The 20,324-nt window shown below is 44.0% G+C and overlaps 1 protein-coding gene across 2 annotated transcripts in view; it reads left to right on the top strand.

The window, feature by feature from the left end:
• The window catches only part of CASP7 (caspase 7), a 51,547-nt gene that overhangs the window by 29,045 nt on the left and 2,178 nt on the right, over positions 1-20,324 (top strand). For both annotated transcript variants that reach the window (XM_017892504.1, XM_017892503.1), the window contains exons 3-6: positions 12,697-12,833; positions 13,312-13,440; positions 17,002-17,177; positions 17,860-17,989. In XM_017892504.1, coding sequence (XP_017747993.1) covers positions 12,697-12,833; positions 13,312-13,440; positions 17,002-17,177; positions 17,860-17,989 — 572 coding nt within the window. The remainder of the gene's footprint in view (positions 1-12,696; positions 12,834-13,311; positions 13,441-17,001; positions 17,178-17,859; positions 17,990-20,324) is intronic.

Below are 20,324 nucleotides of genomic sequence, written 5' to 3'. Positions count from 1 at the left end.
TTTTTTTTTTTTTTTTTTTTTTAGGGGAAAGAGGGATATGTGGAGGTTAATATGTTTTGGTGAGGGGGATGTATTCTTCTCCTTAGCCTCTTTTAAACTGAGTTTGCTTCCCCATGTCTGTATTTTTGCAACTGAATTTCAGAGAAAAAATGTATAGAGCGAATTTTCTCTCTTGTTCACAGACCTGAGGATGGCAGATGATCGAGAGGCTTGTGCAGGGTAGCAGGTGTCATAAGCTCATTCTGTCAGCTTCACACCCTTTCTAGACTGTGGTCCTGAACCAAGAAATTGAGAAAAGCATTGCTGAGCAGTTCACTTTATAAGTGTTTTGTTTTTATGTGTTCGCATTTTCCTTGTTGCATTTGGAGGGTTGAGATGGGGAAATACAGCAACTCCTGGATCGTGTACTTTATGCAAGATCATTGAAAAATGTTTGTATGCCTCGTTTGAAAATGAAGAGCTTTGGTATGCTTCCATGGTCTCCTATTATTTGTATTATTCACTTGAATACCTTTAAAGGAAAAACATGACCTAATGAACCTGAACTCTTGACTTCACCACACACTTCCTGCTTTTGTTGATTAACTTACCTATAGTTTGACATGTTTTGCCGTCATGTGAGTGCTGTTTTGCAGCCTGTCGTAGATTTAGCACTTCAGTGGGTTGACCGTGAGTGACGCTCATCAACTTTAACTCTATGATGGTTTGTTCTGTTGATACTCTGTCTCTTGCTCAGCTATTCCCCTGTTGCTTCCAATTTTTCACTCTTAAACATTGTGCTCCTGGCTGCATGTTTATGGAAATTTGTTTGTTTTTTTCCTTTGGACCCCATGTTCACAAACAGTTGCTTTTTTCCATAGGGAGCCATCCCAGGGTTGGGGGGTGCTACAATGGGGAGCCGGGGCATTTCTGCCGGTCAGCAGAGAAGGGAGAGGCCAGTGTGACCTTCCCAGCCCGAGTTTGAATGGTCCTATGGAAAACTCCAGCGTGCAGTTCACTGCTGATTCAGTCACAGGCCTTCAGGGCCAGGCGGCCTGTGCCAGTCTTATCCCCTGCTGAGCTCCGAGCATGTTGAGTTTTTATTATTACAGAGAAGAAGGAAACTCACTTCCTGTCGTCTCAGGGCACAGCCTAGTTCTGATGCAAAGGGAACTGTTTTCGGATGGAGACACTAGGTACTACCTTCACTCTTTCTTTTCTTCTCTGTCTTGCTCTGTGCCTTGGTATGTTAGGACCGTGGGGATGCCCTCTGTTGAGATGTTGAAACCATGAATGAATCATCCCAAAAATATTTAGACAAAGCGGCTACGAAAACCAGAGCTCTAGTTCCGAATGAAACAGCTCTGGGGAAATGTGAGCCTGGTGGTGTGTTTACTTTCATGCTGATGAATGTCTGCAAGCAGATAGAGCTACTGGGAATCCTATTCATGGTGATACTTTAGAAAATTAATCGCAGTGGGCTTCTTGCATGCTTATATTCCTTTCCAAATATAGAAAGGCATAATTCACATTTTGAGTAGCCTGGGGGATCCATAAGAGGATAAAACCTGTATTTATCCACTCCAGTGATGGGGAAAATTATACTTGCACCCGGAGTGGATTGTAAAAATCCATTGTACTCTTTCTAAGGTTTTTCACTTCTTTGTAAAGTAGGCAGAATATTTTTATCCTATAATGTTTTCTGATACAAGTTGCTGTAAGGCTCTTCAAGGAGGCCTTTTTATCTAAATAATCATGAGAGCTTGGTTATAATTTTTTGACTCTTGACTGTGTTGTAGTGAAAACGACTGAGTTGAGCTCACACTGTGAAATTAGAAGTTGCAAGAAATGGCTGTCTACCTAAGAAGTTAGGACAGTCTGGTTCCTTCCTGATAGTTGATGCTGGCATTATTTGTGTTCCTAGCAGAGATTTATGCTTATCTGAACACATCTGGAAACAAAGATAATGGTACTTGCCCATACGGGCAAGAAAACTCAACATGAAGAAAGAGTTGGGATGGTTAGGAAGCACTGGATTCAACCTGCTCTGTTAATTAACTTTCCTTTGCATTTTAGTGCACACTTAAGTGCACTGAGTAAGTCATTCTACCATGATATTGTGGTGTGTTGTGATCTTGCTTGTCTAGTCCTAAGCATAGTGATTTAGTAGCCAGATTTCTTTTTTAAGATCTGCAGTGAATTGTGGAACACAGAAGCTTTTAAGCGGATTTAGAACTTTGAATTCACTGCTCTGGTTTATCTTGGACTTTGCACTTAATGGCAGATTCTAAAACAAGAATCAGATGTTTCTTCGCAAAGTAATCTTAGTAAAAGTCTTTAGAATGTAAAAAGGGCCAAAGTCAAGGTAGTTGCATCAGCAATTAGCAAAGAGAGGAAAAAGAGGAGGATGGATAGAATGGGAAGTGATAAACTCTGGAGGAAAAACTACCCTGGCCAGTTTTATTTGCCTTGTCTTTCTTTGCCTCTCGTCTGCACTTTGCAGAAGCAGTGAGATAATGATTGTTAATTCAATTTGTAAAGCATAAGTCTATAAAAATACTCATACTTCTTCATGGTGACTTTAAAAATATCTGAAGTGGTTCCTCCACCGTTGGTATCGTTCATCAGCTTCCGAAGAAAAACTTATTCCCGTTGATCTGGACTTGAAAGAATCTCAGTGGCCTTTTCCTCCTGCCGCCCCTTTTGGCAGGGTACAGCTGTTCTCACATGCTTCAACATCTTCTGCTGTGAGGTCCTAGGAACCTGGAGAAACAAGAGCAGCCACTTTTAGAAAATCATGTCTTTGGGGATGATTGCCAGCTGAAGAAGTTTCTAATCTGAACCTTTGAAAGCATTTTATTTTCTTTCTTATTCCCTCCCCAGCTCTCACCCCTGGGAGAACCTGCTGGGCTGAGCTATGAACTGTTGTCTTCTTTGTGCCATCGGCTAATTAATTAGCACAGTCTCCTGGGAGCCCTTGAGGCCCTTTCTGCTGTCCAGTAGCCGTTGTTTATCTGATGATCTGCTCGGTTCCAGCAGCTGATTTCCAAACAGACAGTAACTCTATTTGCTGCTAGGACTGGGATTACAAAGCATGCCTCCTCTGACTGTGCTGAGAGTGAATTACTGCTCACACCCAGGCTGCCCCGGGGACTCTACACAGTTTGTTACAAAGGAAGGAGACTCTAAGGATGACACTGCCTGCTGGGGCATTTCCTGGAAGGATTTTGGTGGTGGCATTAAAGGAATTTCAGTTTAATGTTCTGCTCAGCTGTCACTGCTAGGAGACCTTGCAGGTTTCATGGAGAGTTGTAAATTGCCCCCGTGGCCCTAAATACACCCTCACTGCTGCAGAGGGGCACCTTCCAGAGGCTGTGCTTCCTGAGGTATGTCAGGTTCCATCTTCTGTCCAAGAACCAAGGAGCCAAAAGGCTGTGCACAGCTGGAGAGGTGTTCGATACAGTGGAGCGAGCTGGTGTTCTCCGCCCCACACGGGAGTGCGCATCGGCACCATGCGGGAATGTGGGGCCAACATCTTCCATCAACTTTTCCGCTTCCTCGGGCTCTGGAAGTAGGCGAGGGAATTGAAACAAGATCAGAGACAGCAATGAAAGGTCGGAGCCAAGAGGGCCCATGCAGTGGACAGACAGGCTTTTGTCTTGACCCTCAAGCTTCAGAGGGTCCGAGATGCTCAGACCCTCTGCTGCTGCCGTCGTTCTGCATGTTGCTTTTGTTCTGTGCTTAACGCTACTTACTGGAGATCGTCCCAGGAAAACGCCCACTCCTGACCTGAGACTCATTCTCTAGGTCTAGACCAAAGCACAGGAATCCGAATTTTAACAAAGATGAGAAACTCTGGAATAGGAGACTTGGTGTTACACCTCGGAATGAATCTAGGCTCTATTCCTCTCTAGCTTTGTAATTATGGACAAGCTGATTTCATCTCTCTGTGAAATGGAGTTAATACCTCATAGAAGATTAAATGAGATAATATATGTAAAGCGGTAAATGATGAAAAAGTGACATTATGTATTTATTCTTGTTGTTATTGCTGACACAGAGGAGTAAGAAGTTTAGAAGACTAGGCAGAGGGATAAAGTCACAGTGAAAAATAGAAAAATGGGGCATCTAGGGAGCCCTCTCAATTAGCACAAAAAATTATGAATCCAGTGATCTTCAGAATAAGCCAGATCTTGAAATCCATTTGTAGCAAGCAAATGACTTTTAACTATTAAATGGTAATTATTAGTTTAGCGTTTTGAATAACTTATTTGCATATAATAAAAAAGTTACACAGAGTTCTTTCCACTCTTGCTTGCTGTCTGCTCCCAGCTCCCTGTAACACAGATGACCACTCAGAAAGACAGACATAATAATGAACCAGCATCACTGTCGGGAGTAAATACCCGAGATTCGTTGTCTCACGGCCACGGAAAACTAGGACACAGACACACAAATACTGAGGTTCAGAGTGGAAGTTTAATAAGCAAAAGAAAGAGAAGAGCTCTCTCTGCTGCAGAGAGAAAGGGGTCCAAGAGAAATGGGTTGCTGGTTCCGCAGTGGAATGCAAGGAGTTTCATAGATGAGCTTGAGGAGGTGATGGCTGATTTACATAGGGTGCAAAAGATTGGTTGGACCAGGTGTGCCATTTGCATAGGGCATGAAAAAGCTGACCACCCCACCCTCATCTTGTATTATGCAGCTGGTTCTCCACCTGGCCAGTGCCATGTTACCTGTTTCCTTACTGTACACATGGTGACAAAGAAAAGGGAAGATGGAGCCTCCCTGTTACACATACCTGGCCCTTAAGTAGCCCTTTCCTATTGGCACTGCTGCCGGCGTTCACCTGTGCAAGCTTCTAGCTTATCTGTGTCTGCAGCTCGAGTTTTGAGGCTGCTCTTTGTTACAAAAAAATAAAAAGAAATGATTTGGGGGCTGCTTTTTGTTAAAAGGGAAATTCTGTGGAGGACTCTTATACTCTTACTATCTGCCTAAATAATTTCTATCTCCTGTATCAATAACAGTAATAATCATGATGTTTATTTACAGGACACACACTGTTCTAAATGCTTTGTGAATATTAACTTGTTTACAAGCTCTGAGCTAGATGCTGTTATTTTGTCCTTTGAACAAATGAGGAAGCACAAGCGCAGAGAGGTTAAGTAACTTGCCCACAGTCACACAGCTATGTGGTAGAATAGGGATTCAAATCTACGCAGTCCAGCCCCTGAATCCATGGATTTATCTACTGCACCATCCGTCCAGTGTCTCTTTATGCAGATATGAGCAAATCTAAACATCTTTTCTTCTCAGTTTTTTTCAAAAGGTAGCACACTGCTGCCATTGTTCTGCACTTTGGTTTTGTTCTGCACTTAACACGAGTTATTGGAGATTGTCCCACATCAGAACATAAAGAGCTTCCTCATTCTTGTTTACAGTACTGTGTGATTTTGATTAAAGAACCCTCCCTTTATGATCCAACCTGGTTATTGTGGGAGCACGTGACTAATTGAATAAGCTTATGTCTGCCAGATAGCTCTTGTAATTGAGGTGTGCTGTGAAGATTCAACATTGGAATGGGAGAATCGGGGGAAATGAGGGAAGAAAACTTATTACTCCAAAAATGTTTCCAAGTAGTATTAGATCTCCCACCTGAAAGAAATAAGCAAAAGCGTTGTCCTGCATTCCTGCAGAATCAGCAGGAAGGGCTGCCCTGAATCAACTCCCTCTCAGAAATCTGTTCTCTTCCTATATGTGAACTTTGAGCCTAATGAGACTGTACCTAATGAGTGTCTCCGCAGCAGCCTTGCAACAAGAACTGGTAAAATGGAAGTGCAGGTACCAGTGTGCCCCTCCCTCACCTGCCCCTGACATGTCCTGCTGGTCACCAGGCAGGATGGCAGCTCCATTTACCTGATCTCCATCTCAACTGGAGGTGGCCCAGGGCCTCTGACTGTGGTATTTCTTCAGCACGAAACGCTCTTCACTCATTCACAAAACACTGTTGGGCACCTGCTATGTGTCGGGCACTGTTGTAGAAGCTGGGGAACTGCAGTGAAGTCGTCCAGGTCCTGCCCTCATAGAGTTTATACTCTAGCAGGAGACAATATAGCTCTAATTTGAGATCAGGTGATGAATTTAAAAGTTAAAGCAGGGGCCGGTGCGGTGGTTCACGCCTGTAATCCCAGCACTTTGGGAGGCCGAGGCGGGCAGATTACCTGAGGTTAGGAGTTTGAGACCAACCTACCCAACATGGTGAAACCCCATCTCTACTAAAAATACAAAAAAAATTACCCAGGCATGGTGGTGTGCGCCTGTAATCCCAGCTACTCTGGAGGCTGAGGCAAGAGTGGGAAGGAAAAAGTGGATATAATAAGGGTAGTAACTCATGTAGGCCCTGCGGGCTGTGGTCAGGACTCTGGAGTTCCTTCCCAATATATGAGAAAACCACTGGATGGCTCTGGGCAAGGAACTAATCTGACTGGATTTATCTTTTTTTTTTTTAAGTACAGGGTCTCTGTTGCCGAGGCTGGAATGCAGTGGTGCGATCTCGGCTCACTGCAGCCTCTGCCTCCCAGGCTCAAGTGATCCTCTCACCTCAGCCTCCCAAGCAGCTGGGACTATAGGCATGCACCACCATGACTGGCTTTATTTATTTATTTGTATTTTTCGTGGAGACCAAGTTTCTCCATGTCACCTAGGTTGTTCGAACTTCTGGCCTCGTGATCTGCCCACGCTGGCCTTGGAAAGTGCTGGGATTACAGGTATGAGCCACCACACCTGGCCTTACCGTTTTTAAAAGCTCATTTTGGAGAGAAGCCAGTTAGGAGGAATGGTGGATATCAGGTCAAAAGATGATGTAGCTTGAGCCTTCCAGGGTCCTGGCCTGAGGGAGCAAGCAGCATGATGCCCAATGAACTAGGGTTGCTGCGTGCAGAAACAAGAGACCAAGGGACAGTGGCCAGCTCCACTGGGTAGGAATCATCGTGGGTGCCCTGGGTCCTGCCATGCCCTGTGATCCTCTGCAAGCAGATCTGAGCTGTGCAGGGGAGAGCTGCACCAGAACTGTGGCCAACAGGCCAGTAGGGACACCCTGAAGGCTTCTGAAACCCTGGAACAGAGTTTCACAGGGAGCCCTGGGAGGGCTTTAAGTGGTGATGGTGGGATCTGATTTCTCTTTTTTTTTCTTCTTTTTTTTTTTTTCTAGACAGAGTCTTGCTCTGTCACCCAGGCTGGAGTGCAAAGGCATGATCTCGGCTCACTGCAACCTCCACCTCCCGGGTTCAAGTGATTCTTCTGCCTCAGCCTCCCTAGTAGCTTGGGATTACAGGCACACGCCACCACGCCCAGCTAATTTTTGTATTTTGTAGAGACAGGGTTTCACCACGTTGGCCAGGCTGGTCTTGAACTCCTGACCTCAGGTGATCTGCCCGTCTCAGCCTCCCAAAGTGCTGGGAATACAGACATGAGCCACCATGCCCAGCTTGATTTCTTTTTAAAGGAACACTCAGGCTCACAGGAATCTTGGGTGAACATTACCCCCTCTCCGCCTCCATTCCCACATTTCTCTTATCCATTGGCTTTGTTCTGCCCAATCTTTGCCAGTCTGTCCTCTTGGCTGCTCAGGCCACATGGTAAAACATGGCAGCCACCAACTCTCATTTTAATCACCTTGACAGAGACTGACCCATTTTCTCAATTTCAGTTCTCAAATTCCCAGGGAACAGGGCTGATTGGCCCAGCCTGGGGATCAGGTGCCCCCTGGACCAATCAGTGGTGGCTGCAGGGTCAAGTGGGCCAGATGACAAATCACTTTCTACCAATATGGTGGCTCTCATTGTAGCCTCAAAGGGAGAATGGGGGTGAAAGGGATATAATCCCCGAGGGAAAGAAGGTACCCCAAAACAACACAGTTCTTAGGTGGAAGCCTAATCTCTTAGATGCCCATTCTTGCCGAATATATCTATAAGCAGTAGACTTTTCGTCCCTCTCCCCCTTTTTTTCTGATGCTTTCCTCCTGATGCCTTCTAGACAATCATTTGCACCTTTTCTTTGTCTGTCTCCAGTTACATGCTTTAATCTAATTATCAGGGTTTGCTTCTTCAAAGTTAAGCTGTGGATGGAGTTTTCCCAAAGCCGGCTCTTCTTAGGAAGATGAATTCAATGGGGTTGAATTGATAGTCACTCACAAACACACATCTGTGGTCTGGGAAGATGTGAGTTTAACAAAAAGCTATTTTGGTTAGAAGGAAAAATTAATATTGACTGACTCAAATCCAGAAAGAGGAAGCAGATACCAAGTTCATTTTGAAAAATAAGAGTTCATTTTAGGGGCAGACTAGCTAAGTTCTTTTGCTTAGAAGGAGAAATTAATATTGGCAGACTCAAATCCAGAAGGAGGAAGCAGATATTAAGTTCATTTTGAAAAATAGGAGTTCAATTTAGGGGCAGACTAGGTATCACCCTTTTGAGATATTTACCAGGAGTGAGGACCATATTTCATATTCAATTTTAAGGTACTTTTCATAACCATGGACAGTGTTTTCTTAAAGTGTTTATCTTTCTTCCTCTGTTGTGTTCTTTTTATGTAACCAGTTAATTTTCCAAATTTTATTCTGATAGAATCAGAGTCCTTTTATTTTTCACATAACATATCTAATTCTGTTTTTCTCATAAAGGATGCTTGCTAGTTTTGTTTTGCTCATCACTGAGGATGAGCTAATGACAGCTTTAAAAAAATGTCAGCTTGTTTTTTACTTTGATATCATCATTGAGATCCATACCACAGAAGAAAGAAGTAGGACTTTATCTCTGAAAGGATTTTAGTGCATAAACTGTGACTTCCAGCCTGCTAGACTTCATGCTACTCTTAGGATCTTTGAATAGCCTTAAATTAGCTGCAGGACCCAGGGAGTTTGCTCTGAAATTCAGTTGACATGTTAAGAACCTACTTTAGGCCAGACACGGTGGCTCACACCTGTAATCCCAATACTTTGGGAGGGCAGGGCGGGTGGATCACCTGAGTTCAGGAGTTCAAGACCAGCCTGGGCAACATGGTGAAACCATGTCTACTAAAAATACAAAAATTAGCTGGGCGTGGTAGTGCACGCCTGTAATCACAGCTACTCAGGAGGCCGAGCATGAGAATTGCTTGAACCTGGGAGGAGGAGGTCGCACTGAGCTGAGATCGTGCCACTGCACTCCAGCCTGAGTGACAGAGAGAGACTCCATCTCAAAAATAAATAAATAAATAAAAACTCTACCTATTCAGTATTCTTTTCTTTTATCCCATTCTGGTATTTTCTGAAGGGTTGTGAAGAGCACTAGTTGAAGCCCACCCTGAAACTACCTTGGTAGAGGGGTTAACTGGGCCAGGAGACCTAATTTCAGAAAGGTCACAGATTATATTCCACCCTCCACAAAAGTAACCTGGAAGATGAGTAAGTCCTGTCCTGAATTTTAGTATCAAAAACAGTGTTTGTTCAAAGAAAAAATAGTCTAGTAGAGAAAGCACACCCTTTGGGGTCAGATCACCAGGAATCACATACCAACTCTGAACTTGAATTTTCTTACTACACAAAGGCAGCATGGCTGTGAGAACATGCAGTGATTTTATAAAGCTCCTGGGCCATAGGTGGCAGGTATACTAATAAGAAATAGCTACGTAAATATACTTCTTTTGGACTTATGTACTATTTTTGCATTGGTTGCCTCTGCTTTTGAGGTCTTACTCAAGAAATCTTTGCCCAGACCAATGTCCTGGAGAGTTTCTCCAACATTTTCTTCTAGTAGTTTCATAGTTTCAGGTCTTAGCTTTAAATCTTTCATCCATTTTGATTTAATTTTTGTATATGGCAATAGTTAGGGGTCCAGTTCCATTCTTTTGCATATGGTTATCTAGTTTTCCCAGCACCATTTATTGAAGACATTGTCCTTACCCCAATGTATGTTCTTAGCCCCTTTGTTGAAAATGAGTGTACTGTAAATGCATAGATTCATTTCTGGATTTTCTCTCTTTTTTTTTTTTTTCCATTAATCTGTGCGTCTGTTTTTATGCAAGTCCCATGCTGTTTTGGTTACTATAGCTTTGTAGTGTAATCTGAAGTCAGGTAATGTCATTTCTCCAGTTTTGTTCCTTTTGCTCAGGATGGCTTTGGCTATTCTAGGTCTTTTGTGGTTTCATATAAATTTTAGATTTTTTTTCTTCTATCTCAGTTGAAGAATGTCATTGGTATTTTGATAGGGATTGCATGGAATCTGTAGATTGCTTTAAGCAGTATGGAGATTTTATAACAATTTTAATTCTTTGAATCCATGGCCAACTGCCTGGATTTGGACTTGCTGTGCCCCCTCACAACCCTGAGCTAGTTACTTCCCTACTCCAAGCCTCCGCAGCTCATCCTTAAAGGGGGTTACGATGATATCTGCCTCCCTCTTTGAGTTGCTATCAGAATTCAGTGAGGACATGCAGATGAGAGTTTTGACAATATCCAGGCCCCTAGTAAGAACTGACAAATGTTAATTATTATTGTTACTTATAAAATGGACATGATTATCCCCCCTCTACCTACCTCTGAGGCGCCTATCAAAGACCAGAGATTTTGTGTGTTTGAAAAGCTGTGCACACATATTTTAAAAAGTACAGAGGACGCTGTCAGTAGCAGTCATTAACAGGGTGGCAGTAAGGAAATCCTATTGCTGCCTGAATGATGTGTCCTTGAACAGTGCAGAAACTCCCTTTGCTGATACATCTCCAAGGGACAGGAGGTGGGGAGACGTCACAGGAAGTACCTGCTGCCATTGCACCTCCCATCTAATTTTGTGACAATCACAAAATGCTTCACCTACCGTGTGCAACTGACTGCGTTACATGAGAGGAAGTTGGTGCTCTGCAAAGGGTAACAACTCATTGGATCAGGTCACACGGGCAGGTGGACGCAGAGCTCCGACCAGCCCCAAGTCTAGCGCTCTTTTGTGCTGCTTCTTTGTGGAAGGAAATGTGAAGAAAACCCAGCGTCACCCTGTAAACCAGATGGAACACAAAACAGCGGAGGAGCCCAGAGAAGGCAAAACAGATTCAGGACTATTTCTCTTTTAAAAGTAAAATGGCCGCATGGAAGAAATTTGACTTTCCAAAAGTGGAGGATAAAGTCATGTTCACGGGGAAAAACAACAATACAGCATCTGCAGCTTAGACATATACAGCTCATCTGTAATTTGAAGTAAGATAGGAGTGGGGCAGAGAGGGGAAGGCCGTGTCCTTTCAGAGATTCTGAGAAACTCCAACCATAGAAGTCCATGACAACTCAAGTGCGGTACCCTTGACCCCATGTTTGTCAGGTAACAAGCTGGGTTTTGACTTTTATTTTGCTGCTTCTAACTCTGGCTAGGCTCCATGGGAGAAGGGCAGGCAGATCATTCTAGCAAATACTCCGGGGGACAGGGTAGCGGACTTGGACCCGCCCATCACTAGCTGGGTGACCTGGGACAATCCTGTCTCCCTGTGGACCTCAGTTTCCATATCTGTAAAATGAAGTGGATATGATTCTATTCATTCATTTATATCACAAATATTTATTGAGCAACTTATATGCCGGGCATTGTTCTCCCTATTGGGGATTCAGTGATTTTCAGAACAGAGAAATGTCTCCCTCCTGGAGCTCACGTTGGCATGGATGGCTGGCAAGATGGCTTCCCACCCTCATTGGAAATGTGTCCCTCTGCCGGCTCCGTGGTGCCTCGTGCCCCACCACAGTGCCTACCTGCTAGACTTTTGGCAAACTGGACCACCAGTTGTCTGGAGATTGGAAAGAGCCTACTTTTTTGTTGTGATCCTTCTGTTCCTTTTTCCCCCTTTTAATGTAAATGTTATTAACACATAACATCCACATAGAACGTGCACATACTGATAAATTCTCACCAACAGAAACACACATGCAACCAGCACCCATACCAAGAAACAAAATATGAGTCACCCTCAAGAAAGACCCCGTGTCCCTCTGGTCTCTGATCTCCACCGTAGGAAAAACCATCTCCAGATTTCTGATCCTAGCTGTGAGTTTTGTTCTTTTTAACTTTGTATATACCCTTTTGTATGCCAGTTCTTTCACTCTGTTATATTTGTGAGGTTTATTCACGTCGCTTCACATTGCGGTGGTTTGTTCCTTCTCGTGTCGTATTTCATTAGATGAACATTCAACAATGTGTACATTTGACTGCGAATGGATGTACGGATTATTTTCTGTTGGAGGCCATCGCTGAATGGTATTGCTGTGATACGTGTGGACCCGTCTTGGTGAACGTGTTTGCTTTTCCCAGGGGAGTTGCTCTGGCATAGGTTATGTATACATTCTATTTCAGTAAATTCTGCCAGGTTTCCACGATGGGTGTACAAAGTAGGTTCCCACCAGCAATGTTTGTTAATCCAGGGGGCTGAACATTTTGCGTCTTTTACACTGTAGCCTTTCTGGTGAGCTTGTACTGGTATCACATTGTGATTTTAATTTGCATTTCTCTGGCATCTAATAAAATTTGCCAGGGGACCCTGTTCCACTTAAACATGACAATTAAACAGAGCAGTCTGTCCACGCTAGGTCTTTTCTTCAAGGATATTGCAGTTTTCTTAGGCATCCCCCCTTTCACGCTAGTAGTAAAATGAAGAGGCGCTACTATACACGCTTCCACAGCCCCTGACTATGGAACTTTTTATTTCCCCAGTAAGAAGAAGAAAAATGTCTCAGAGCAATCCATCAAGACCACCCGGGACCGAGTGCCTACATATCAGTACAACATGAATTTTGAGAAGATGGGCAAATGCATCATAATAAACAACAAGAACTTCGATAAAGTGACAGGTAGGTATGTGGGCATGGGTTAATCTTTCTGGTTCCCTTTCATCTCCTATTTGTATCAGACATTTATGGGATAAATGCTGCATCCCCCTACTGTGGCAGACAGCCCCTCTGAAGGCGGGGTTGCTGTATCCAGGGGAAAGGGTTATGTGGAAATGGAGAACGTTCAGTCTAAGGTCCCACCACATGTATTAGCTGATGCGGGGCTTTGACCAAAGGGCTGAGAATCCAGGAGAGCCTTGGCTTTGATGGGAGCTGAGTGTTACCAGGAGGCTCACCTGTTGTGGCAGCCTGCACTGTTAGCCTCCCCATTGAATTTGCTTCAATTCATTTAAATTGTGGCCTTAGAAGGCGTTGTATATACTTGGAGTGTTTCTGCTGCAGCTGGCGCCAGTACATTTAGCGCCCGGCCCACTGGTACCCGCGTGTGGTATTCAACCAGGGGATGCTCACCTATGGACTCGTTACTTGATTCCCACAGGTATGGGCGTTCGAAACGGAACAGACAAAGATGCCGAGGCACTCTTTAAGTGCTTCCGAAGTCTGGGTTTTGACGTGACAGTCCATAATGACTGCTCTTGTGCAAAGATGCAAAATCTGCTTAAAAAAGGTAAGCGCAATCCCAGAACTTTGGGAAGCCAAGGTGGGAGGATCCCTTGAACCCAGGAGTTCAAGACTAGCCTGGGCAAAATGGCAATACCCTATCTCAAAAATGGTTTTTTGTTTGTTTGTTTTTTAATTAGCCAGGCATGATGGCATGCACCTGTAGTCCCAGCTACTTGGGAGGCTGAGGTGGAAGGATTGCTTGGGCCTAGGAGGTCAAGGGTGCAGTGAGCCATGATCACACCATTGCTCTCCAGCCTAGGTGACAGAGTGAGACCCTGTCTCGAGAAAAGAAAAGTTGAGCCCTTACCGCCCCTCCATCTTCTTCCTGCACCTAAGGGAGGCGATCCTCCCACCGTGGCCAGGCCCATCTCAGGAGGATGCCTGTGCAGGGCAGAGGAATTTGAGTGTGAGAAACCTCCCTCCCTCTTGACCAGTCCATGACCTGTCCTGGGGTAGGCAGGTTTCTGTCAGGAGCCTTCAGTCTCTGTAAAATGATGAAATCAGCTGAAAGTCCAGCAAGAGAAATAGATTCTTTATGTACAGAATGGTCACAATTTCAAAAGACTCATTCCTGGGAAGTAACAAATCCATGTCATCCTTTCCAGAATGAAGTGTAAGTGTAAACTTTTCCCTTGTGGCGGATAGCGAATAATAATTCCCATATACTTTAGAACTATGTTATTTTTTATATAGCATGTTCACTAAGTTATTTCATTAGATCTTTAACAGAAGCCCTGCAATGTTGGGCAACAGAATATTATGCTTATTTTATAAATGTAGGGGCGGGCCACATGCGGTGTCTCACCTGTAATCCCAGCAGTTTGGGAGACTGAGATGGGTGGATCACCTGAGGTCAGGAGTTCGAGACCAGCCTGACCAACATGGTGAAACCCCATCTCTACTTAAAAATACAATAAGTAGCCGAGTGTGGCCTTGGAAGGCATTGTATATACTTGTAATCACAGCTTCTTGGGAGGCTGAGGCATGAGAATCACTTGAACCCAGGAACCCGGGAGGCAGAGGTTGCAGTGAGCCAAGATGGCACCACTGCACTGCAGCCTGGGTGATGGAGCAAGACTCTGTCTCAAAAAATAATAATAATAAAATAAAAAAATAAAAGAAGGGGTGGAGCTTCAGAGAGGATGAAAGATACACTGAAGGGTGCAGTTAGTAGGGGCAGAACTGAAACCCACGCTCTGGTCTTCTGACTCCAGGACAAACGCGTTTCCTATTATACCACCCTCTCTAATGGATGCCACCTAGCGTATTCTGGCATTTAGGGCAAGTGTTTGAAAGTAACATCCTATCAATTCATTAGACACAGACCCACAGGAAGTATATAGGAACACAATCTAAATCACTGCTGTTTTTGTTAACGTCGCAGCTAAAACAAAAAAAGTCCCCACCATCTTTTTTTTTTAAACTAGGCGTTTTTCCTAATTTCCTCCAACTTGGCTCTTACAAGCTTACCTTTTGTACCCTAGTAGGTCATGTCTTAGACCAGACTAGAAGTCAGGAGTCTGAGATCTGGGTCTGGCCCAAGTTCTAACAGGCAACCCAGGCAAGGCAACCAGATCATCCTGATTCTTTTTTTTTTTTTTTTTTTGCTTTCCTGAAAGGCAGATTATGATACCAGCTCCTGCTGTTTCTTGGGGATGGAATGAGGAAGCTTATGAGCCAAGAGGAATTTTGTGAGCATGCTTTGAGAAGTATAATGGCCCAGATAGGCATATGAACTTGTCCCAGTTGTAGTTTCTGTTTGTTTTCTGTTTTGTTTTGAGACAGAGTCTTGCTCTGTCGCCCAGGCTGGAGTGCAGTGGTGCAATCTCGGCTCACTGAAACCTCTACTTCCCGGATTCAAGCAGTTCTCCAGCCTCAGCCTCCCAAGTAGCTGGGATTACAGGTGCATGCCACCATGCCTGGCTAAATTTTTTTTTTTTTTAGTAGAGACAGGGTTTCACCATGCTGGCCAGGCTGGTCTCGAACTCCTGACCTCGTGATCCGCCTGCCTTGGCCTCCCAAAGTGCTGGGATTACAGGCATGAGCCACTGCGCCCGGCTGTTTCTGTTCTTTTGAAAGGCGATTCATTCTGCCCAAGCCCCGGGCATGTCACGATTAGAGAATTGTTGTTTGTTGTCCTGTCAAACTAGTAAAGCATTTATTTTTTCTGACTTTACATGCAGTCAGTTCCAGTGCAGACAAAACTTCCATTTTGTAACTGTCCTCATTTGTGTAATCTTAAAATAAGCTAAGAACTCCAACTTTCATCACCATTGCCTTATACCTGTACTATCAAAACTAATACAAGAATCACTGTGCAGATGATGCAAAGTGTCTTGGTAATTCGAATGGGAGAGGCCACTCTTGCTCTGCCTGGAACTGGTGAGGTAGCTGGATTTTACAGTGTCCTGGGCTTGAAAAACGGTCCCAAGTCTCCAACGTGTTGTACCACCTTTGGGGAAGGTTAGGAAACCTCTCCAAGATTCCATTTTTTTAAATCTGGGAAATAAAGATAAATGAGGCCTAGTTCCAGTCTTGTAGGAATTCAAAATAACTCATGTAAAGTTCCTAGATCAGTGTCTGCACGTAGTATTTGCTCAAGAAATTCTAAATATTATTCCTCCCCCTCATTAATCATAGAGAAGAAGAAAGGATATGTATATTAGCTAGTGACGGGCTGGTGCAAAAGTAATTGTGGTTTTTGGCATTAAAAGTAATGGTTAGTTACCCTGTAGCTGGTCACTTAGTATCATAGAGCCTTTGGTGAGTTCTAGCTGGGCCAGCTGGCTACATGGTTTATGATTCCTCTCCTCAGTATCCTAAATGGACAGCCAATCTAGCATTTTTATTTATTTTTCTTTAATTTTCTTTAGTTGTGGTAAAATACACAACATAACATAAAATTTACCATTGTAACCACTTTTAAATGTATAGATCAAAACGACATTCACATGGTTGTGTCACCATTACCACCATCCATCTCCAGGCTTTCTTTCATCTTCCATAACTGAAACTTTATCTCTGTTAAACAGTAACTGGCTATTTCCCCTTTTCTGCAGCCCCTGGTAACCACCGTTCTATATTCTCTCTGTGATCTTGACTACTCAAGGTACCTCCTGAAAGTGGAATTATGCAGTGCTTGCCCTTTAGTGACTGGCTTATTGCACTTAGTATATTTTATTCTCTTTAACAAATACTTGCGTGATGCTTATTATGTGGCCTGTTTTACAAATATTAACTCATTTAATGAGTTAATATTGATCTTCAATGTACAGATAAGGAAATCAAGGCACAAAATGATTCAGTAACACTCCTGATGTCACAAAACTAGCCAACAGCAGGGCCACACCCATCAGCCCCCATTACATTGTACCTATCCCTCTCTCTTAACTTCTTAGATAAGTCTGATCCTCTGAAAGGAGCCCAGTCCCCAGCTCCTCCTCTCCCCTCCTTTGTACGCCTCTAATAGTCAGAGGCAGCTGCCAGGCTGCCTCTGGAAGTGCTGCATCTGAGGCCCCCAGAACTTACACCTTAACTCTTCAATGTTCATGTTGTTTGCTTACAGCTTCTGAAGAGGACCATACAAATGCCGCCTGCTTCGCCTGCATCCTCTTAAGCCACGGAGAAGAAGATTTAATTTATGGGAAAGATGGTGTCACACCAATAAAGGATTTGACAGCCCATTTTAGGGGGGATAGATGCAAAACCCTTTTAGAGAAACCCAAACTCTTCTTCATTCAGGTAACCTCTTTTCAATGCCACTACACTTGAAAATGGGAAAAGATGATAGAGTGACAGGGATGGCATCATTTTTACAAATCCAAATGCTGTTTCCATATTCAAATTAGGGTTTAATTTTTCTGTCTCTGAATGGTTAGCATATGTGTTTCCACTGAATCACAAATTATGAAGGTTTCTTTTTTTTTCTTTGAGATGGAATCTCGCTCTGTCACCCAGGCTGCAGTGCAGTGGCATAATTTCGGCACACTGCAACCTCCACCTCCCAGGTTCAGGTGATTCTCCTGCCTCAGCCTCCTGAGTAGCTGAGATTACAGGCACGCACCACCATGCCTGGCTAATTTTTGTATTTTCAGAAGAGATGGGGTTTCTCCATGTTGACCAGGCTGGTCTCAAACTCCTGGCCTCAAGTCATCCACCCACCTCAGGCTCCCAAAGTGCTGGGATTACAGGTGTGAGCCTCCATACCCAGCCACAAATTATGAAGGTTTCTTTAAGACATTGCAATACTTTGATTTGATTTGCTTAGTAATTTGACACACATTCATTCATTTATCTGTTCATCACATTATCATTGAGCTCCTAAGTATGTCAGACACAGTTCTAGGTATTGGGACACCTAATGTGAACAGGACATACATTTCTGCTCCCAACTGCATGGAATGATGTCTACTTTGATACTTAGGCTTGCCGAGGGACAGAGCTCGATGATGGCATCCAGGCTGACTCGGGGCCCATCAATGACACAGATGCTAATCCTCGATATAAGATCCCAGTGGAAGCTGACTTCCTCTTCGCCTATTCCACGGTTCCAGGTATCACGTCCATTGTCTGCCAAGCATACTTTAGCCCATTCTGTCATCAAAACACAGACTTGGGGACAGTATTGGTTTCCTCTTGCTGCAGTAATGCATTACTACAAACACAGTGGCTTAAAATACACAAATGTATTATCTTGCCATTCTGGAGGTCAGAACTGCAAAACAGGTTGTCAGGGCTACATTCCTGCTGGAGGCTCAAGGGAAAATCCATTTCCCAGCCTTTATGTGGCGTGTTAGAACCGCCTGCATTCCTTGGCTGTAGCCCCTTCGTTCATCTTCAAAGCCAGCAACTGTTCATCTCTGACCCTTCTGTCGTTACAGTGCTCTCTTTCTGACCACAGCTGAGAAAGGATGCCTGTGATTAGATGGGACCCACCTGGATACTCCAGGCTCCTCTCCCCATATCAGTCCGATACCCTTAACCACATCTGCGAAGTCCTTTTTTCCACATAAGGTTTCATGTTCATAGGTTCCAGGGTTAGGGCATGGACATCTTTGGGCACCATTATTCTGCCTACCACAGAAATGCATTTACTTTTCTCTCCAGGAAAGCTGACTTATTTATTTATAAATAAATAAATGAATGATTCATAAATGATTTATTCATTTATTATTAGTAGCATTTTGGAAATGATAAGGACACACATTTCTATAGTACTTTACAATATAGAGTGTCTTGCATGTATTTTTTCTCATATACAATAATACCATCAGTATTTAGGAAAAGTGTTATTCCTGTCCTGATTTTACAGATAAAATAAAATAATTTTTAGTTTGGATGAACCTAAGTGATATGCCTAAAGTCAGGTAGAGATTTCAGTGCACAGTAGAGCTGTGGCCCAGCCAAGGTTCCTTTACACTGCAGCCTCTACACAGGTAACAGAAAATGCCAGCAATGGGCACGCCTCCTCACTATTTACTGAGCACCACATTTGACTGAGTCTATTCAATGAAAGTCCTTCCTTTGTTTTGGGTACAAACCAGCACTAAGTTAGAATTTTCCCAGCTGTAATAGTCGTTGTGTCAAGTATTTGGCACAAGGGTACTGGTTACAGTAAATAGGTTGATGTGTTTGGAAAACCAGCTCTGGCAGAATCTACAGATGGGATTTTGTGAGAGTGATAACTTCACAAGTTTTTAAGGATGGCATAAGATAGAAAATAATTTGGTCTTTCTGCTCCTGAGAGGGAGGAGGTGTAATGGGGGCATATGTCTGTGTAAACAAACCCAGTGGTAGAGTTGTAGGTGCTCTGAACAAGGAGGCAGATGAGAAAAGCTATGTTAAAAAGGAGCTGCTGGGCCGGGCACTGTGGCTCACGCCTGTAATCCCAGCACTTTGGGAGGCCGAGGCGGGTGGATCACAAGGTCAGGAGATTGAGACCATCCTGGCTAACATGGTGAAACCCCATCTCTACTAAAAATACAGAAAAAAAAAAAAAAATAGTGGGGCATGGTGGCGGGCACCTTGTAATCCCAGCTACTCGGGAGGCTGAGGTAGGAGAATGGCGTGAACCTGGGAGGCGGAGCTTGCAGTGAGCCGAGATCGCGCCACTGCACTCCATCCTGGGCGACAGAGCGAGACTCCGTCTCAAAAAAAAAAAAAAGAAGCTGCTATAACTGAGCCTAAAATTTCAAACGACATGGGTAAGAGAAGGGCTTGTCGACAGAGTACTGAGGGGCCGGATAGCCCAATGCATTTGGTAAAACTCGGGGCTGGATCGCGGGGTATATCAGTCTTCCTGGGCTGCTATAGCAAAATACCTTAGACAAGGTGGCTTAAACAACAGACATTTATTTCTCTTAAGTTAGGGAGGCTGGGAAGTCCTAGATCAAGGTGTCGGCTAAGTCACTTTCTGGTGAGGGCTCCCTTTCTAGCTCATAAATGGTCACCTTCTTGCTATAGCCTCATATGGCAGAGATTCAGAGCAAGAATGAGTGAGGTCTCTCGTGTCTCTTCTTATAAGGACACCAATTCCCTTGGATCAGAGCCCTACCCTAGCGACCTCATTGGACCTTAATTACCTCCATAAAGACCCTGCCTCTAAACACAGTCACATTATGGTGTGCGGCTTCAATAAATGAATTTTGGGAAGACATAGTTCAGTCCATAGCATTGGATGTGACAGGGCATGGCCAGGATCAAACCAGGACAGGTAGGCAAGTGGCCCTGTCATGGTGGGCCCTGTGTGCTGTGTCAAGCAGCCTGAATGTTACCCAGATAAAGTGGTGCAAGCAAACTGTTTTAGGTTAGGGAGTTATAGGATGAGATTTGCCCTCCCAGGGCATCAGGTTCTCCTGGCCCTGCCCCTCGGACAGTTGGGCATTTAGC

The sequence above is a fragment of the Rhinopithecus bieti genome, unplaced genomic scaffold (genome assembly GCF_001698545.2).
Source record: "Rhinopithecus bieti isolate Rb0 unplaced genomic scaffold, ASM169854v2 scaffold_21201, whole genome shotgun sequence".
Lineage (NCBI taxonomy): Eukaryota > Metazoa > Chordata > Mammalia > Primates > Cercopithecidae > Rhinopithecus > Rhinopithecus bieti.
The sequence above is the reverse complement of the archived record's forward strand: the minus strand, read 5'-3'. Positions and strand labels throughout refer to the sequence as shown.